Source organism: Apaloderma vittatum, unplaced genomic scaffold (assembly GCF_000703405.1).
Source record: "Apaloderma vittatum isolate BGI_N311 unplaced genomic scaffold, ASM70340v1 scaffold287, whole genome shotgun sequence".
Lineage (NCBI taxonomy): Eukaryota > Metazoa > Chordata > Aves > Trogoniformes > Trogonidae > Apaloderma > Apaloderma vittatum.
The window spans coordinates 65,914-83,768 of record NW_009725437.1 but is presented as its reverse complement, the minus strand read 5'-3'; the positions used below and the strand labels follow the sequence as shown (position 1 = coordinate 83,768).

General features: G+C 43.9%; 1 protein-coding gene across 1 annotated transcript in view; it reads right to left on the bottom strand.

Annotated features, from left to right (window-relative positions):
* Window positions 1-16,326, bottom strand: part of EGFR (epidermal growth factor receptor) — a 43,112-nt gene extending 26,786 nt beyond the window's left edge. Inside the window, 13 exon segments of the mRNA XM_009872885.1 lie at window positions 268-367; window positions 1,991-2,123; window positions 3,159-3,358; window positions 4,071-4,161; window positions 5,289-5,362; window positions 5,462-5,588; window positions 6,148-6,264; window positions 7,102-7,243; window positions 8,650-8,768; window positions 11,578-11,646; window positions 13,403-13,537; window positions 14,563-14,749; window positions 16,179-16,326. Of these exon segments, the coding sequence (XP_009871187.1) occupies window positions 268-367; window positions 1,991-2,123; window positions 3,159-3,358; window positions 4,071-4,161; window positions 5,289-5,362; window positions 5,462-5,588; window positions 6,148-6,264; window positions 7,102-7,243; window positions 8,650-8,768; window positions 11,578-11,646; window positions 13,403-13,537; window positions 14,563-14,749; window positions 16,179-16,289 (1,605 nt within the window). The 5' untranslated portion in view covers window positions 16,290-16,326.
* Between the last annotated feature and the right edge of the window lie 1,529 nt (window positions 16,327-17,855).

Sequence of the window (17,855 nt, the reverse complement as noted above, 5' to 3'; positions counted from 1 at the left end):
CCCTGTAAAAACATGCAAAAAAGAATGGCCTTACGATGCCTGTGACTGTGAATTACATGTATGATGGGTGACATAAAAGCAAAATAACACTCTGAGGTTTCCTCTGTTTCTGTTCCCCCGCTCCAAGATCTTGATGACTTCCAACGGCCCCCATTTCCACACCATCTCAGAGAAAGGTAAATGAGACCTCAGGATGATCTCAACTTGGGAAATGTGTATTAATATATGGTCTGAGGAGCAGGTTTGCTAAGCTGAATGTGCTCTTACCGGTCCGGTGCAGGTTGCGTTGTAGGCAGTGGAGTTCTGCACCAGGCACTCGGGGTGGCAGGGGAGGCACTTGGAGTCCTTTTCAAACTCTCTCGGCTCCCTGGAAAACAACAAAAAAAAGGAGAAATAATGAAAAAACGAGGCTGAATAGCGAGTGATACATTGTGGTCGTCTCTCCTTTTCCTGACTTTTCCAGTTTAAATAGATTGGGATGATGGCACTGAGACAGGAGGAGGTACAGGGGGACCCTCCTGGCTACACTAGTAGCACTTGTTCAGTTCAACCAGGGGAAGAGTAAAATTTGGCTGGCGGTGCAACACCTGGCACTCCAGACTGCATACTACAAATTAGTTTACTTTCTCTTTTAAGCCAATGACACAAAATTTTTGCAATGATTTCCAGAGGCTTTTAAATGGCAGTGATGCAAAGAGATCAGCAAAACCAGTTCAAGTGATTCCGAGGTTCCAAATAATAATTAGAAAAGTTAAACAGCAATGCACTGATAATTAAATTCATGCCCTCCCTACAACACACAAGGAATCATTAAAATACAAGAGTTAGGAACAGATGGTTTCAATAGCAATAAAGTTATTCCACTTCAAGTAATGGTGTTATTAATTAAACTAAGTCTACCCATCATTTGACACAAAAAATGCCCAGATCTGCCCTTCAGGTCATAATAGCTGCTGGAGGGAATACACTTACAAAAAAGACAGCTGCTGAACTGCAAGTTGCCAGAGAAATACAAACATCAGGGGCATCAGCACCCTTTCAAGTACTTGCTTAGTAATCATGATTTTTAAAAGACCAACTCTGAAAGATTTATTGAAAAATCCCTGTAATTTTTGGTGCTAGATGTGCCTTTCCCACCCATATCACCTGTAGAACTGACTGAAAACTCCAGCCACAGTCCTGACACACAGGCAGCGATACGTTTTCCTTGGCTTGACAAAGGCTGAAATAACAGTTTTTCCTGAAATTGCTGCTCCCAGCGCTTTTTGGATGAAAGTTCACTTTCCCTTGATTGCAGCTCTGCAAATCGCAGGACAACTTGCTCATCTGAGCAAATACAAGAAACCCTTTGCAGTAAGGAAGCCTGTTGAAGAAATTCCTCACAGAAAGAGTGGTGAGGCACTGGAACAGGTTGCCCAGAGAGGCTGTGGATGCCCCATCCCTGAAAGTGTTCAAGGCCAGGTTGGACGAGGCTTTGAGCAACCTGGTCTAGTGGGAGGTCTCCCTGCCCATGGCAGGGGGGTTGGAACTAGATCTTTAAGGTCCCTTCCAACCCAAACCTTTCTATGATTCTATGATCAAGCAGTGAAGCCCTGGCTCCAGGAGGTGACTGCAAATGGCTCTGGCTCTTTCCCAATGTGCTTGACATGACAGGCACAGCTTGGTTTTTCACCAGGGCTTTATTTTTTATGTGAAGGAAGTGTGTGGCTTAGCCTCCTTGGGCCTCCAGAGACTCTCCTCTTAGGCTTAAAAGGATGTTTTCTCAGCAGTCACTGTGGCAGGAGCAAACTCCTAAGCAACACTGAATGTGAAAGGAGGAGCATCTCAGCTAGGTACTGCCCTCACACAACATCTCTGCAAAACTCATGAAATCCCGTACAACCAGAGATACCTTTTCTTGCTCTCCTTCTAGCTACAATACATTTTAAAGAATAACAAAAACCCCCACCCCAAATAATTTCCAAAACCTCAAGCGCATCAGAGGTCTTACCCTTGCAGGATGTTGCACTGTTTCACACATTCCTTCTGGCGATCAAAAAACCTGCAGGAGAAGCAGTGGAAGGGTCCTGGGCCCCAGCAGCCCACGTCAGAGCACAGCGGGTCACAAACGTGTTTGGCAGCAGCTGGGAGAGAAAGAGACAAGAAAAGCCATGAAAATCAAGGCAAGAGAGAGGCCAGACACAGCACTGCCAGTGACTCCAGACTGACCAGCCAGATTCTCCAACCTGTTCCAGAGCAGATATGAATGGTTCTGGTAGTGTGGAAAAGGAATAATCATGCCTCTTAATTCCTAAAGCCTGAAACTAAGAGTGATTTCTGGCCTTTAGGAATGAAAACAAGCTCCTCTGTGACACTTTAACAGACATATAACAAAGCCAAACCAGAATCAGCTTAAAAGAGCAGGGGTTGTTCAGCCTGGAGAACAGAAGTCTCTTATCGTGGCCTTTTAATACTTAAAGGGGGCTTATAATGACTTTTTACCGAGGTGTGTAGAGATAGCACATAGTGCAACAGTTTTAAACTGAAAGAGGGTAGATTTAGACTGGAAATGAGGAGGTTGAGTTACGATGGTAACCAGGACAGATGGGTGGTGACACACTAGAACAGACTGCCCAGAGGATCTTTGGATCCCCTCTCCGTAGAAGTGTTTCAAGGCGAGGCTAGATAGGGCTTTGAGCAACCTGGTCTAGTGGGAGATGACCCTGCCCATAGCAGGGGGTTGGACTAGGCTATCTTTAAGGTCCCTTCCAATTCAAACTGTTCTGTGATTCTACGATCATTTTCCAAAATATGGTAAAAGCATATTCTGCAAAGAGAAATAATCAGATTTTGTCCAGTGAGCATTGCAGTCAACAGCACTATGGCCAAACAACAGCTTCAACATTGTTAAAGAAAGTCCTTCTATGCTTCTATGTCCTTCAACCTACGTGGTTTCACTATGCCCATAGAGGTGAACCAGCTCCTTCCCACCTGCTGGACACCACGAAGTCCATATCCTCTATGGGAAAAAATCCCACTTTTCCCTCATCACCTTCACTAAAGCAGTATCACTGATGAATTTTCCAGCCAGGGGAACAGAGAGAAAAACACTTTGCTCATATCACTCTTGCATTTGAGCACAAGTTTCTGCAGGGAGCACGAAGGCAGCGCTGACTTACCACACTCGTTTTTATTTCTGTTCTGTGTGATTTTTGTATTCTGGCTCTGAGTTGCAAAGAGGCTGCGCCAGTCCATGGTGTCAGCATAGCAAAGGTTCTTGTTCTTCATAATGGCAACATCTCCATCACTTATTTCCTTAAGGGAGCGCAGCCCTAAGGACTGTATTTTCAGGTTGACAACAGCAAGAGAATACTGGCCACTAAAATGGAGATGGACAGAAAGAAAAAACATGGGAGAAAAAGGATTAATAAGCATGGCTTTACACTGCACTTTTTTCTTTTGGTTTTCAAATGTGTGTTGCTGTGAACTGAATTTTGTTCAAGGAAGATGCTGCTCAGCCCTCTAAACTTAACACCTGGCACATGACACACCTACTGCAAACAACCGCAATACTCATGTCTGGTTCTGCATGGGATTTTTAAGCTAAAACCGGCAGAACATGTACCCTCTGTCAAGTAAATGATGTGCAACAATGATTGTAGGTACAGCAGGCATTATTTTGTCCTGGCTCATCAAGCCTCTCAGGACAAGGCCAGGAGGATGCTGGATGCACTGCCGGGGCCTGCACTGCCTGGCAGCCACGGTCTCTATCTCCAACTGCCAAGCTACCTCAAACCCCAGAGACCTTCTGGGCACATGGTAACTTGCTCCAGACTGCAAAGAGAGCTCTCTGTCCTGCTTGTGCTTCCAGGCTGGTGGAGGACATCCTTGTCCTGAGACAGGAGGTTCAGGACAGCCCTCCAGACACAGCACAGAGCTGAGAGGCTCATCCCCCAGGGCACGTTCTGCTCTTCACAGGGTTTTGCCCCTTTTGCATCAGTTTTGAGACACCTGAGTCTCATAGTGCTTGTCATCCTGGTGTGCTCAGACACGCACAGCTCTGAATGGAGCTCTGGTGCTGATGTACTTACTGTTGCTTGGTTCTGCCTCGTATAATCTCCAGATTTTCGAAAGCATACAGATCAGTAGCATTATCGGGCCAGGCCTGAATCAACAAAAATCCTGAAATGAAGAAAAGAAGATTAAAAAATATTAATAATAATAAATCTGCAATGAATATTGGTAGCAGAACCTACTCCCCGACCTCCTCCTGTGCCGGGAGAAGGCATCTGTGCTTCCCCTACGCTTATCTGAGAATCTCAAAAGTGAGACATGACATTTTAGAGAGCAAGGAGATATTTTTAAACTCTGTTTTATAAACAGTTTACTTCTTAGCCCACCACACGGGTTTAGGAGCGTAAGAGACATCCTGCCACGCTGAGCCACTAGTGATGATGGCTCTTGCCAGCAGATACCCTGGCAGAGAGGCTGCAGCAGAAAGGCATAACTCCATCCCATTTGTGAGGTACCCTCGAGGATCAGGAAAACTGAAGAGAAAGTAGAAACAGAGCAGAACAGACAAACTGCTTGGAGTGCATTTGCTAAGGCAAGCAGATTTCCCTGCTTGGGAGGAGGGACAGAAATTGGGAAACTGCAGGCTGCTGTATGGAGCTCTGGAGTTAGTCATTGCTACCCTGAAGGGAACCAGACAGGTAAAAGACAGAAAGAAAAGGGGAATTTGAGTCACGTCTGTGGACCCAGCTCTGACGTTGCACTCATTTTATAATGGGCCGAACAAAATTACTTTTAATTGACACTTGGTGCAAGATGGCGGCTGAGCGTTCCGCCGGCTGCTTTGTGCTCGTGGAGACACATTCATCCCAACGAAGAGCTCTTCAGGCTGGAGAGGGTGTCTCCATGAAGATGACGCAAGCTGCTGAGCACGCTTCCCTAAGGAGCTGCCGAAAGGTTTTCCACAAATAGAAACACACTTTGCTTCTTTTAGCCCAAGTGGCACGCCTCTGCATCACCACATACTTCTTGGGTGGCTGAGGATCTCCTCTGCTTTTACTCTTTTCTAGGGTTGACAGTTCCGCAGAAAGAATGGTCTGACCAAACCATACACCTTGAATGGGAGACCAGTATGGGTTACTTGGGTGTAATGCTGGTGAGGAGCTGCTGACCACCTTTGTAAAGAGTAGCTCAGAAATAAACTGTTTGCTTGCATTTCCTTTCATGTACTCAGAAACCTTTGGGTTTTTTTGGCAGTACTAGTCAGAGAACATCTCAGCTTAAAACTCATTGCTAACCTGTTATTTCTTTGACTGTTTTGAAGACGTCCAACTTCTTGGGGTCCAAGGGTAGGGTCTTCGTGAAGGCATCACTGAAACAAACAGAATGAGGAATTGGGAAAAGAATGGCTCATCCTGAATTTCTCTCTAGCCCTTCTCCTGCAGTGCTGAACAATCAGCAGGCAACTCACCCTAGAAACGCAACTGGAAGAATGCTGACATCCCCATTGATCTTCGTACAGTTTTTGAAGGAGTCAATGTTTGTGGCGTTTATGGAGAGGATCCCTTTAAGTTCACCTATTCCAATGCCGTTGCACACTGTTAAAAGAGATACAAAAGTCAGGGGGAAGAAGAGTGAAGCCCAATTACATGGAAGGGAACAAACATGAAACGCCATTAGTCCAGAAGGCATACTCATATGGTTAAACCTACCACTCTAAGATGAATTTTATAGATCTTATGCCCACTTTTGCTTTTTGGAAAGCACCACAATATAAGTGCCTCCTGCTTGCCTGGTTGTGCAGCTCTGGTCCAAGCATCTCTGCACCTAGGCTCTGGCACATGCCCTTCTATCTCTGTGTCTCATTTTCATTTTATTCCCCGTGATGGGATACTGAGAAGGACAAATGAAGGAGAAGGCTGATGTGCAAGATACACATACGCACAATGCACAGTTTATCTACTACACTTGTGTATCCCAGTGGGAAAGCATGCTCCACAGGCATGTCTCCCGATTAAATTACTTGTCAGATCTCCAAACTATCACTGGGTATTTATATTGAATTTGCATATAATTAAGGTCAGAACTCCATGTATCTTTTTTAATAAGCTGCCTATCGTCTCAAAGCCTTACTGGTTTATTCCATGCTTTTTATACCTTTGCTGCATAGCCCATCACACTTTTTACACTTCCGAACACCATTTTCTTCTACTTCATAAGTATCGGTATTGCAAGAGCGAACACAGGAGCCGTGGTCCGTCACCACATAGTTGTCTGGAAAAAACATGGATACAACGGGCATTGAAACACAAGAGGGATGTGTTGGGGGCTGCACAGGCATTTCAATACTGGTAGGGGGGTTTGAACTTATGGCATATCTAGCAAAGTGCAGGCATTAAATATGAATTATCACAAAGATCCTTAGAAGGTAGATGAAGATATAGTGCTATCATCATTTTATGGAGAGGGTAATGGTCACAGAAGGATAAAACAACATTGCCAAGATCAGGCCGTGCAGCAGTGCCATAATCGTGATCAATACATGGCACTTCTGACCCCTCACCTTCATGTACTCTTCCAGGCTAAAGGGCCAGGCAGGCCAATGGTCAGCCTCAGAAAGGGATACCAGTTCTGATGCTAAACCCTCTCTTACGTTTAAGTCTTGATGGATTAAAAAAACACGGGATGGAATGGCATGAAAGAAAAAGCAAGCATCTGTAGAGGAAGCAATGATCACAGGCCTTGAAAGGGAGTGTTTAAACCAATGACTTTCTACCAGTCCTTATTAAGAACTGGTTAAGAGTTGATACTGCTTTGGTATTCCACAGGATTGATCCCATATGGCTGTTGTTTTGATGATTCTCATAAGAAGTTTTTCTCCCCATCAGGGAAAAAATCCCGAGAAGTCAAGTTAAATGTCAGGGAAGGTAATGGATGTAGACAGTTTAAAGAGGCTGTCTTCTTTACCAGCTATTCTCTTATTTTTGTCACTTGTTCCCAGTTTCCATAGAAGAACGGAAAGTGCTCCTTCACTTAACCATAATGCAGAGAGATGACACAGGTCCCTTCCAACCTCACCTCCTGTACAGCTGCAACCAGAAATTAACTTACGTGGACATTCTCTCACACAAGTAGCTCCGAAGCTGTATTTTCCATCAGGGTTGACATCCATCTGGTAAGTGGTGGGGTTATACAGGACCAATGGGGGACATGTATCCTTGCACGTAGCATCATCCCGAAACTTGCGGCATGCCTGTCATTGAACAGCAGCACCCATTAAACTACCTTCTCCTTAAAAAGTGGCAATGGTTTTATATTAGGTCTTTAAAATCAATCACTCTGATGGGCTCATCTGTTTCCTTCTCAGCTCTAATGTAAAACCCAAGCAGCTACAGGGATGGTCCCTCATGCTTTGAAGGTGAAAGGTTGCTTTTGGTTGGGTAATGGAGTTTAACATTTGGGGAAAAAAAAAAGAACATGAGGTTTTCTTGTTCTGAACACGAAACCTTGGCACCGTGGCAGAGAGCTGCTGGGGTTCACATGGGAACAGGAGCAAATCTGCATGCCTTAGAAGAATTTTCCCAAATTACAAGCAGTAACCAGATCAAGACAAATGGTACTTTTCTCTGCCACTTTTTAATAACCTAAATCGAATCAAGTACTTTCTTGCTGATTACTGACTTTTCTTGCTAAATATTAAACTGAAGCCATTATACTTGGCTGCAGGTAATGAACAATTTAGCAGGCATTTATGAAGGACTAGTTGGTTCTTCCAATCTTATTCTGCATTAAATTAATAATCACTCTTTTTTGCCTTTTTTCTTCCCTGGCTTTCCAGGGAGAGTAGCTGTCTTCTCTTGTGAGCTAGTACAGGCATCATAACACACAATTTATAAGGGGACCAGGAATACCAGTAACAACAACAAAACGCAGACCACACGTTTTCTGTGGCAATTACTCAGGTGTCACTTAAATCAGAACAAAGTGTAGTGCAAAGAAGGGGAAGAGTTAAAACCGCAGCGTGTACCAACCCTCTGAAACTCCTGTAGAGAAGCAATGGGATTTCTTTCTTCCTAAAAAAACGACATTTGCTCCTTCCCCCACCACTGTTCCAGGGTCCCCCAGACAAAGTGCTTTTGTGGCAAGTGAAAACCAGAAAAGGAAATCTTGATTTAATGTCTGAAGTTCAACAAAATGCAAAAAAAAAGTGAAGATTCATCATATCTTACTCCTCTTAGAAGTTCTTGCTTTTGTAAACCAAGATTATTACTGACTAGAGCTAAGCTGCACAAGGCAAAGCTGTGCCGGCAGGGGAAACCACTGCACCGTGGTGGCAGCTGAGGACCTGGGGACTCATCTATGTCGAAAAGTCACCCTACAGCAAACACTTAGCTGCTCTGCAACAACTTTACTCTCAGCTGCGTTCTCAAAGGCACTAATGTCGGTTTGGCACCTGCAGAGTCAGCTAAGGGTTCTGTGAAGTTCACATTCTCTTCGTTCCCACCGACCACCCATGCAGGAAAGCCATGGAGCACCTCTCAAGAAGGCATCTCTCAAGAGGCCTTCTTGGACAGAAGAAGGCTCAAGGAAAGGCAGCTGAAAGCCTGCCTTGCCATGCCAGGGATTTCAGCAGTTATGGGGGTGGTATAGCATCGTTACCAGGCAGTCGCTCTCCCGAGGCCCCGTGCACCCCGCAGCACACTGGTTGTGGCAGCAGTCACTGGGCACCTTTCCCCTGCACCGGCCGGAGCACTGCTGGGCACAGATGACTTTCGTTACTGGAAGACAGACAAAAAAAGCAAAAACATCATGAATGAAGAATGTTTAAGCTGTACTCGCTGCAATGAGATCAAGGAACAGGGAGAAAAGGCCTGGTGTGTGATCTTTCCCCACGGGATGCATACTCTCTGCTCATATAAGGCCAAAGCTGGTGTGGGTGGTGACAAGAAGGGGTTGTGTTCAGCTCGTAATTGTCTTGGTTCTCACAAGGTGCTAAGCACTCTGGTCCCAGCCAGCAAACCATGTCCTGCTTAGAAAGAGCATCCAGGTCCCTGTGGCAGGATGTTGCTGGGCAGGATCTGGCTCCATTTTGTTGAGAACATCTGCTATCATTGGTGCTAGCTTTGGGAAAAACAACACGACGGCAGTACTGTCAGGACTCTGTACCTTAACGAGAAATTGTACAGTGGTGATGTGGTGTTAGGATCTCCTCAACACACCAAACATTTCTGAAATTTGCAGAGAAAGGGGAGACCCACTCAGCAAACTGATTTCATGTGCGTATTCTATTTTTTTCATTAGGCTTCAACTCCCTGGTCAAATTTTATCTTCATTACTGAACTCCCACAGGGTTTGCATCAGTGCAGCAACCCAGAGGAAGAACTGGCCCTGATTCAGCTTTTTGCAGGGAAGCAAAAACTGCCTGCAACATTCTGAATAGCAAAGCAGAGAATATTATAATAAGAAGAATTACAAAACACCCAGAAATTAACAGCTAGCATTGCTTGTACCAGTGACCCAAATCGGGATTGGTTGTTCTCTACAGAAAAATTACTGATCCACAGACCCTGGCCTTAGACCTTACAGCAAACCTGATGGCTAATCCGCCACATCACAGCACCCTGAGCTTCTCAGCTCTGAGCTACGTTAACTGTTATCAACTTCATACTTGGCACAAATGAGTTACAGTATCATCAGGAATTACTGTAAGTCGGAAACAGATGTTTCTTAATTAACAGAAAATTATCGGAAAATGCAGCCTGCTACAGGGTACACAACAGTAATTTTTTTTAAAAAAATCATATTTCCTATCCTTTTCCATTAGACACTTCTGTATCTAAACTGTATTATTTCACTTTTCTTGTAGGCCTGTAAATAAGATATTTTCAAGGAAAATTATTTCCACAATGTGCATTAGCTTCTCTGATAGCAATTCCTTCATTCCTCTAGAAACAGGGGGATAGAAAGCACATTGTTCTACACAAATAGTGTTTTGATATCCTTTTTCTCATAAATATCAGCAGGGGAGTAAAACAGCTCATCACTTTGATAGCTATTGACTAGAGCTTCCTGCTGGAAACATATATCATGGCAAACATTTATATTTCATACAGAATATCCCACATTTGTTCAAGGAGAAAGATACGCCTCTCCCCAAACTTTCCCACATATGGAAATGTGGGATACATTTTCAGTTGGCTAGATTATCAAACGCCTGGAGAGGAGGGCCAGAGACTGCAAAAGGTTTCGTTTTATGCGCTCTTAGTCATCCTCCTGAAGCCAGAAAGAGTTTGTAAATGCTGGAAGCTTGCAGGGCTGAGACCTGAGGTTTCACAAACCCCTGGGACAGCTGTGAGGCCTCAGCTGCAGGGACTGACCCAGGAAGAGCTTTGTGGCCACTGTCCACCTCGAGAGCCAAACTGCAGAGCTGACTTAAAGTACCTAAAGCTTATACTAAATGAAGAGAGATAAGCTATGTGTTCCTTTTTCTTTAAGCTCTAGAAGCCTTACAGATTTGGCCTGATATTTGTAAGCACAAAACTTAAGTTTAGGTGATTATTTGCAAGGAAAAATTGAAGTTGGGATGTTTTTTTCATTTGCATTATGCCTAGATCAGCAGTCTGTCTACTGAACATTAAAAAAACTAAAGAATTGGAAACAGTGCCTTTCCCTGCTTATTACAGAAAAAGGGAATAATGAAGCAGTGAAACAAATTGAGATGGTCTTCCTCCTCAGCATTTACTTTAGGAAGAATAAAGCTTTCTAAGATCTCAAGCGCTTCTGAATGAATGTTCTCTTAATGTCAAGCAAGTATCCTACCTGCACAATTTTGCAATAAATCACAGGCCACCAAACTGAAAATCCCCACAATGCCAAATATCTCCACTTAAAAATTAAAAAATGACTACGTATTTTCTGCGAGCCTTCCAAAGGTCCTCTGAGCATAGCATGTGATTACCCACATGAAGGTGACATCTTTCGTGTTTACAGAAGAAACCCACAGCGATGCCAAAATGAGGAATTAAAGCCAGGAAAAAAATCAAGTTATGTTGTTGGTTCTGACAGAAATTAATCCAAAGTATTAATTGGCCTGCAAAATGGCTCTGCAAGAGTCATAGCCATTGTCAGGAAGGCAAACAATTCACCATACAGTTTGCACTCCCTTTAATATTGGTAAAGTCACATAAAGAATAAAGAGTAAAGTTGAACCATGCGTATCTTAAAGAATAAATGTTCTCAGGTACAGATGGGAGAAGGTTGTGGGTGACAGCGAAAAGCTTTCAATGTGGGAGACAGCTATGTTTTTTTGCCTCTAGAAGAACAGCACATCTTCAGGGAAATCCAGACCCTAGTTAAACCACCTCAAGCTTCCCCTCCAGAAACAGGGGGTGTCCTCCCTGCAACTGCGCTTCTGCACAGAGGTTGGTCCAAGGTGTGCTCCAGGGAGGCCCAGTGCAGCAGGATGCCGAGAAGGACAAGTGTGAAACACATGTCACTAGTTCATGCTTGACAGATTAGTTTTTTGGTAGTTACAAAGTTAGTATGTCAGAGCACACAAGATATTTTTTAATTAATCTGTAGCCTTACATGTCTGGCAGTTCTGTTCACCAGGACCCCAGCAGTGGTCTTCTGTGCAGTTTGGATGACATTTGGGACCTAAAACATGAGATCAGAGCATTATACTCTGTGAACATGGATAATAACAACATCATCACACGAATCAGAGAAAAAAAAAAAAGACTTGAGCTTTCCTTCTTGATAAACCAGGGGAGGAAGCACCTATACATTAGTGCTCAAAAATTTTGAGTGCTGGGACTTAAACCTTTATCCTTTGTTCAGCTCTCGTTTCCTACGTGCAGTTCTCCACACCTCTGAGCAAGTGAGTGCAACACCCAGCCAGTCTAGCTTACAAAGAGGCATATTTTTCCCAGGAGCAAGAATCTCAGCTACTGCCCGGCTGGCCCCTCTGCTGGGGTTTGCATGCCACGGCAAGTCATCGGCGGCTTGCGGCCGGGCATGTGCCAGCTGCTCGCTACAGGCCACATGTAAATCAACGTTTCTGAACAAACTCAACTGGATTCACAGGCAACTGCCAACTCCTCCAACCACAAAGTAACTCAACTTGTCTGCTTCATGCCCTCCTCCCGCCCTTTGCCAAAAGTACTCCTCAGCGTAGGACTACGCAGCAGATGGAGAATCGATGGAGAGGCGGCAGAATGGACGGACGCCCTGCCTGATCCTGAAGGTTCGGTGCTGGGTTCTTTTGCATTCCTCTCTCCTCACTCTTTTCTCTCTTTTTCTTTCTCTTTATGACAAGCAAAGTCCCAGAGAAATGCCTTATTTTAGATTATGGGATTGTTCTTAAAACCATAAATGGATATCTAGGCAGACTAATCTGGAATTCACTACTTTAAGAGGCATTTCCTACTAGAGCAATTCCTCCTGCTAACAATGTGTGATTCTTCCTCCTTCAGACTGCCCATCAAGTAGTTGGGCAAACGCCAATACTTGTCCAAGAGTTGATTGATTTGGAGTGGGACTGAAGAACTTCTATTTTTTTGAAAGTTGAAAAGTTAAAGGTTAACATTTCTGTGGTGTTTAGAGCCAAACTCCTGTGCCAAGTTGTATCATCTACAACCCCTTGATTATGCTAGGGCTACGCAGAAAAATAGGTCAACACAGAAGTTGGCTATCAGCTCTCAAGCAGTTAGGCAACTTGAAGAAGATAAAGAAAATTTGTTTTCTCCACCAATTTACAGTGCCAGAAATTAAATGCTCAGAAATGAAAATAAACTCTCCCTTCCATGAAATGACTGGGGATTTTGCAAGGGACTTGTAAGGCTGAAGGATTGGTTTGAGCCCACTCAAAGCACAGGCTACACAAATTTTTAAATATAAGCTCATCTCTCTGCTGATCTAAAGCATCAGATTCATCTACCTGTTTATCATTAATTTTGCAAGGATAATGTCTGGAGCCCAAAACACCAGTTTTACAGCACTCTACTTGGGCCTCAGTGTTAAAGAGGTTTCAAGGTACACAGTAACTGCATGAAGGTGCCCATATGGGTTTTGTAGATCAGAACCTTGTATTGTAAACAGAAAATTGCTGGAAAGCAAATGAGTGCATGTTATTCTGACCTGTATTTGAAGAAACAAAAATGCAGGGTACTGTCTGAAAGGAAGAGAAGCTTCCTCAAGAACTTCTCTGAGCTATGAGCTAAGGACCTAACCACCACAAAAATGACATCTTAAGCCACTGGTGAAAAAGTCAGAGGGCTTCCCTCGGAACAGAGCTCGGTGGCCCTGCACGCCGGACTTGGCTGACCTGAAGCCCACCACAAAAAACATGTGATATTCGTTCTTCTCTCTGAAATGAGGAAGAGCATTGCATTTTTGGTAAGTTAATACTCACAAGAAGACAGGTTGCTTGCAAATTCAAGCACCGTTGGAGGCTTCTTGCTTGTATCAATGATGTCATTCCAGAGAACAGTGTCCATGTTGCACAGTTTGGGGTTGTTGCTGATTTTAACACCTCCGTTGAGAATTTCTGCCACAGAAGGGAAAAAATGAGGTAAGTGAAGCAAAGTGCCCACGTCTTCTGTCTCTGATTGAAAGGGAAATAAAACACATATTTCTTCACCTCAGTAACACAGTGCTGACAGAAAAGGACAACCTACGTGGCACCAGCGCTCCTGATGGTGCAACTAACACCAGGCTCTGACTGACGGGTTTCTGGAGGGTTGGCTGCTCTTGGATGCCACTGAGGTGCTACTACAAAGCAGCTTTCTGCCTGGTGTCACCTTCAGAGGCCACTGTACTCAGCAGATATGGCACTGCTGGTGTGCACGGCCAGACACCATCAGCCAGAGATCCCGGAAGATCCTAACTTAGCTCCCACTGGAATTTAAAAGAAAATACTGACATGTATGCACTGGAATCTCCTCCTGGAGAAGACTCATGGGAGAGCTTATCAGTCTCCATGACTACTTGAAGTGGGGTTGTAGTCAGGTGGGGTCGGGTGCTTCTCCCGGGCAACCAGTGACAGGACAAGGGAGCATGGCCTGAAACTGCATCAGGGAAGGTTTAGGTTGGATCTCAGGAAGCACTTCCTCACGGAGAGGGTGCTCAGGCACTGGGATGCACTGCCCAGGGAAGTGGTGGAGTCACCAGCCCTGGAGGTGTTTAAGGAGAGGCTGGATGTGGCACTTAGTGCCGTGGTCTGGCCGATGTGATGGTGTTGGGTCATAGGCTGGGCCTGATGATCTCAGAGGTCTTTTCCAGCCTCAATAGTTCCGTGATTTTGAGGGACACAAGTCTCATCACGATATTGATGCTTTTGGATTTTCTGCACCTTTTTGCAATAGGAAATTATGAACTTCTTGCATCTTTTGAAGAAGGCTGGCTAGAAGGAAAGCACAGAGGAAACTTGGAAACTAAAACATTCAAATCCTTGTTTTTAAAGAAGGATTTGATGGCATACGACTTGGAGAGGAGATCTTCAATCAGATCTCAATACCAAAAACCTAGCAGCTGAAGTTTTCTTTATGGGTTTACCTCTTGCCCTCGTCTCACCTGATAGTCGTCTCATTGGCAGCTCTCGAAGACCCTGGGTTTTATTCATGGGGTAATTTGATAAAACTGCCAGGGCATAAGAGTTGTCATATAGCACATTGCCTCGGATGATCTGGAGGTTTTCTAGGGGAATGACATCCACTGTGTTAAGCGCGATGAGGACGTAGCCTGCAACCTCCTGTATCGTCTGAAAAAATAACACAAGAAACAAGGTGCTTAATCCATAGCACTTTTCTACTCTTGACAAAGTTACTGGCCTCCTCCTACCCTTCCAATCCACTCTCTTTCAATTTTAAGGAACAAGGAACCACTTAATCTCTTAAAGAAATTTTTAAATCCAAGAACAAGACGGGACTACGTGGAAAACTTTGTCTAGGCAGGTATAACCTGACCCTTAGAGCAGTTACCAGGGGGTCATTCCAGAGGTCCAGCTTACCTCTGTGTTCTGTCCCCAAGAAAGGGTGAGTGGGGCTGCCCAGGGGATGCAGGAAACAGGACAAGCATGTATGATATGGCAACCAAGCATGATGCTTCTCCTGAATACTTGCTTCTAATGACCGGCAGCACAGAGACACCATCTGACTGAGGGTTTTACCTTCTCCTGTGCCCCTTCCTTAGTGGATCCTCCAATGTTCAGCAGAGGACAAGAGTAGGTAACCATCTCTCTCTTAAGCACTAAACAGTTACAGGAAGACAAGTGAAGCACTGTCCCTGGATGTAGCTTACTTCCTGCCTTGTACTGTGAAATCTCCTACAAAAATCATCACAAATGAAAAACCTGCAGACTACCACTTAGGATATTATTCTGTTCTATGAAGACCACAAGTGATTTTTTCAGGAGATCTCTTGTGCTCCTGGGGACGTTATGCTCCACGGTCAAGTAGTGCTTGAGAAAGAAAAATGGCAATACCATCAGATTTGTAACCCTAATGTCTGAAACATCTCTTTTCTGATGTTCTTTCTTGATACTATAATTACATGTTTTCTTCTCCTTTCTTTGTTCTCCGAGGAGGAAAGCTCACACAAACAGATTACTCCTCTAAATCCAGAGGACTGACCTATTATTCATATCTACCATACAAGAGCTCTTGACACCAGACATACACTTCTGTTGAAAAACTTTTTTCTTTCCTTCCTCTTTCTTTGAAAACCTTTTACTCTGAGAACCAGCCATAACAAAACCAAGACATGCAAAACTCCTTCTTTAAAAAAATATAACCTAAAGTGTGATGCTATTGCTGCTGGTGGCAGTCTGGCAGTGGGGTGCGGAGTCATACCCTTCATCTTATTTCTGCGGGTGGGAAATGTCTGAGGAGTGAGGCAATGGGAAAGGATGCAATAATACTTATAAATAAAGAGAAACCCATCTTCATGGCAGTCAGCATAGGTTGGCAGGCGCCTGAAAAGCTGTTTCTCAAAGTACCTCACTTAGTACAGTAGGGTTGAGCTTATTCTGCAGCCTACAGGTACGCTGAGACTGTGATCTGCAATTTCTCTGACATTAGCTACCTTGGTTTTGGATCACCACAGAACTTTTTAAGTAGCTGATCTTTCACACTTAAAAATGCAGTAAGATTCCTTTAGCAGGGAGGGGCACATTGACCAAGAACACTTACCTTCAGGAAAGAGAGGTCACGATTGTGCTCGACGTATGTAATCTCCAGGTTGCTAAGGACGACCTCGCAGTTGTTGTACATCCTCTGCAGGCTGGTGAAATGGTCTTCCATATGTCCTAGCTGGGTTAGCTTGTTATTTGTCCCTTGACAAACTGTGGAGGAAAGAAGAAAGCTCCATGAAGGAAAGCACTAGTAAGTAAAAGATAAAGACCTGTTGCCCACTTCTTTACAAGCACCACAAGAAGTGAATAATCAGCACAGATTTCCAAGAAACAAAATATTATATTTTGCATGACCCTAATGGCAACAGTGTAGGTAGCATATGATGTTTCCCAGGCACAAAGATGTCGCAGAATCAAGAGCTAGAATAAGCCTCCACCACTCTCTGTTATATAAAAAACTCTGAGATGAGACTTCTGTACACAACCAGCACTAAGTTTTCCATATCACCAACATAACTTTGTTCCTGAGGAGTGGGCATTTACACAGTGCTATTAAACACTATTGAAAAGGGTATGCTGCCAGATGTCACCGAAGGCAGTGATCCATTTACAATATTTTTGGGTGTGTTGGGTCTCCTTGTAAACTCAATGGGAGGGAGGGGGAGAGTTCCTGCAGGAGCCCTCAAGCTACAAGTCCAGGTTTTAAGAGCAAATTGAACCTCCAGGGTTCACACATCTCTTGCCACTCTGACATATTATGAGTATGATAGACCAGGAGATTTCCTGCCTTATTCAGCTTCGGCACACAAATCCACCTAAGCCTGCTTTGCTGGTGAAGAAGAAATAGGTGCCATGCAGAGCACCACAAATATTTGTAATGGCATCATGGAAAAATTAGCCCCTAGCTGAAATTCTATTACTGTGCTTCACCACACCTAAAGAAAAAAACACCACACACAAGCCTCAGAAAGTCTGTACTCATCCAATCATTCTCTCGGCTATCCCTACACAGGTAAAATTAAAACATCTCTGAGTTATGCCAATACAGAAGAGAACGATACAGATGATAATGTGGTAAAAAATTTCACCACACTTTCCAGGTGGAGAGCTTCAGCCCAACTTTGCTCTTCAGTGGGAGCAAAAGGAAGCTGTTATCGCACCGTCACTATAATGCAACCTCAGCCTGACATAATGGCTTTCCATAACACACTGAAAGAATTGCATTCTTTTGACCTGGAGAAAATAATAAATAAAACAATACTTCTGTAGAGCCACAAATCCTATAAGCACCAGTCACGAACTAGAACACCGTTTGTGTTGGGTGCTATAAAGCAAACAACAAAGACCCTCGATGAAGCTGGAAATAAGTTTTAGAGCTAGTAACGTAAGACAACACCTGTTGAAGATTTATTGAACAACTGATGTTATATTAGTAAGAAAAATAACTTAATAAGCAGTGATAAAAACACACTTACCTATCATCAAAACCATTTCCTCAACACATGTTATTTCTCACTACAGTCATCACCTTTAAGAAGCTACAGTGATAATGGATTAAACGCTCTTCATCCATGTTTAAAGCAAGGCTATTCACTCACATTCAACACATATTTCTCATTATATGTCTAGATAAACAACATGCTGTTAGAGATCAGAGTGACAACTGCTAGTAAACGGGTACGGTTTACCAGGGTCTGCAGTTACATCATCTAAGCTGGTTGTTACTAAGTGAGCC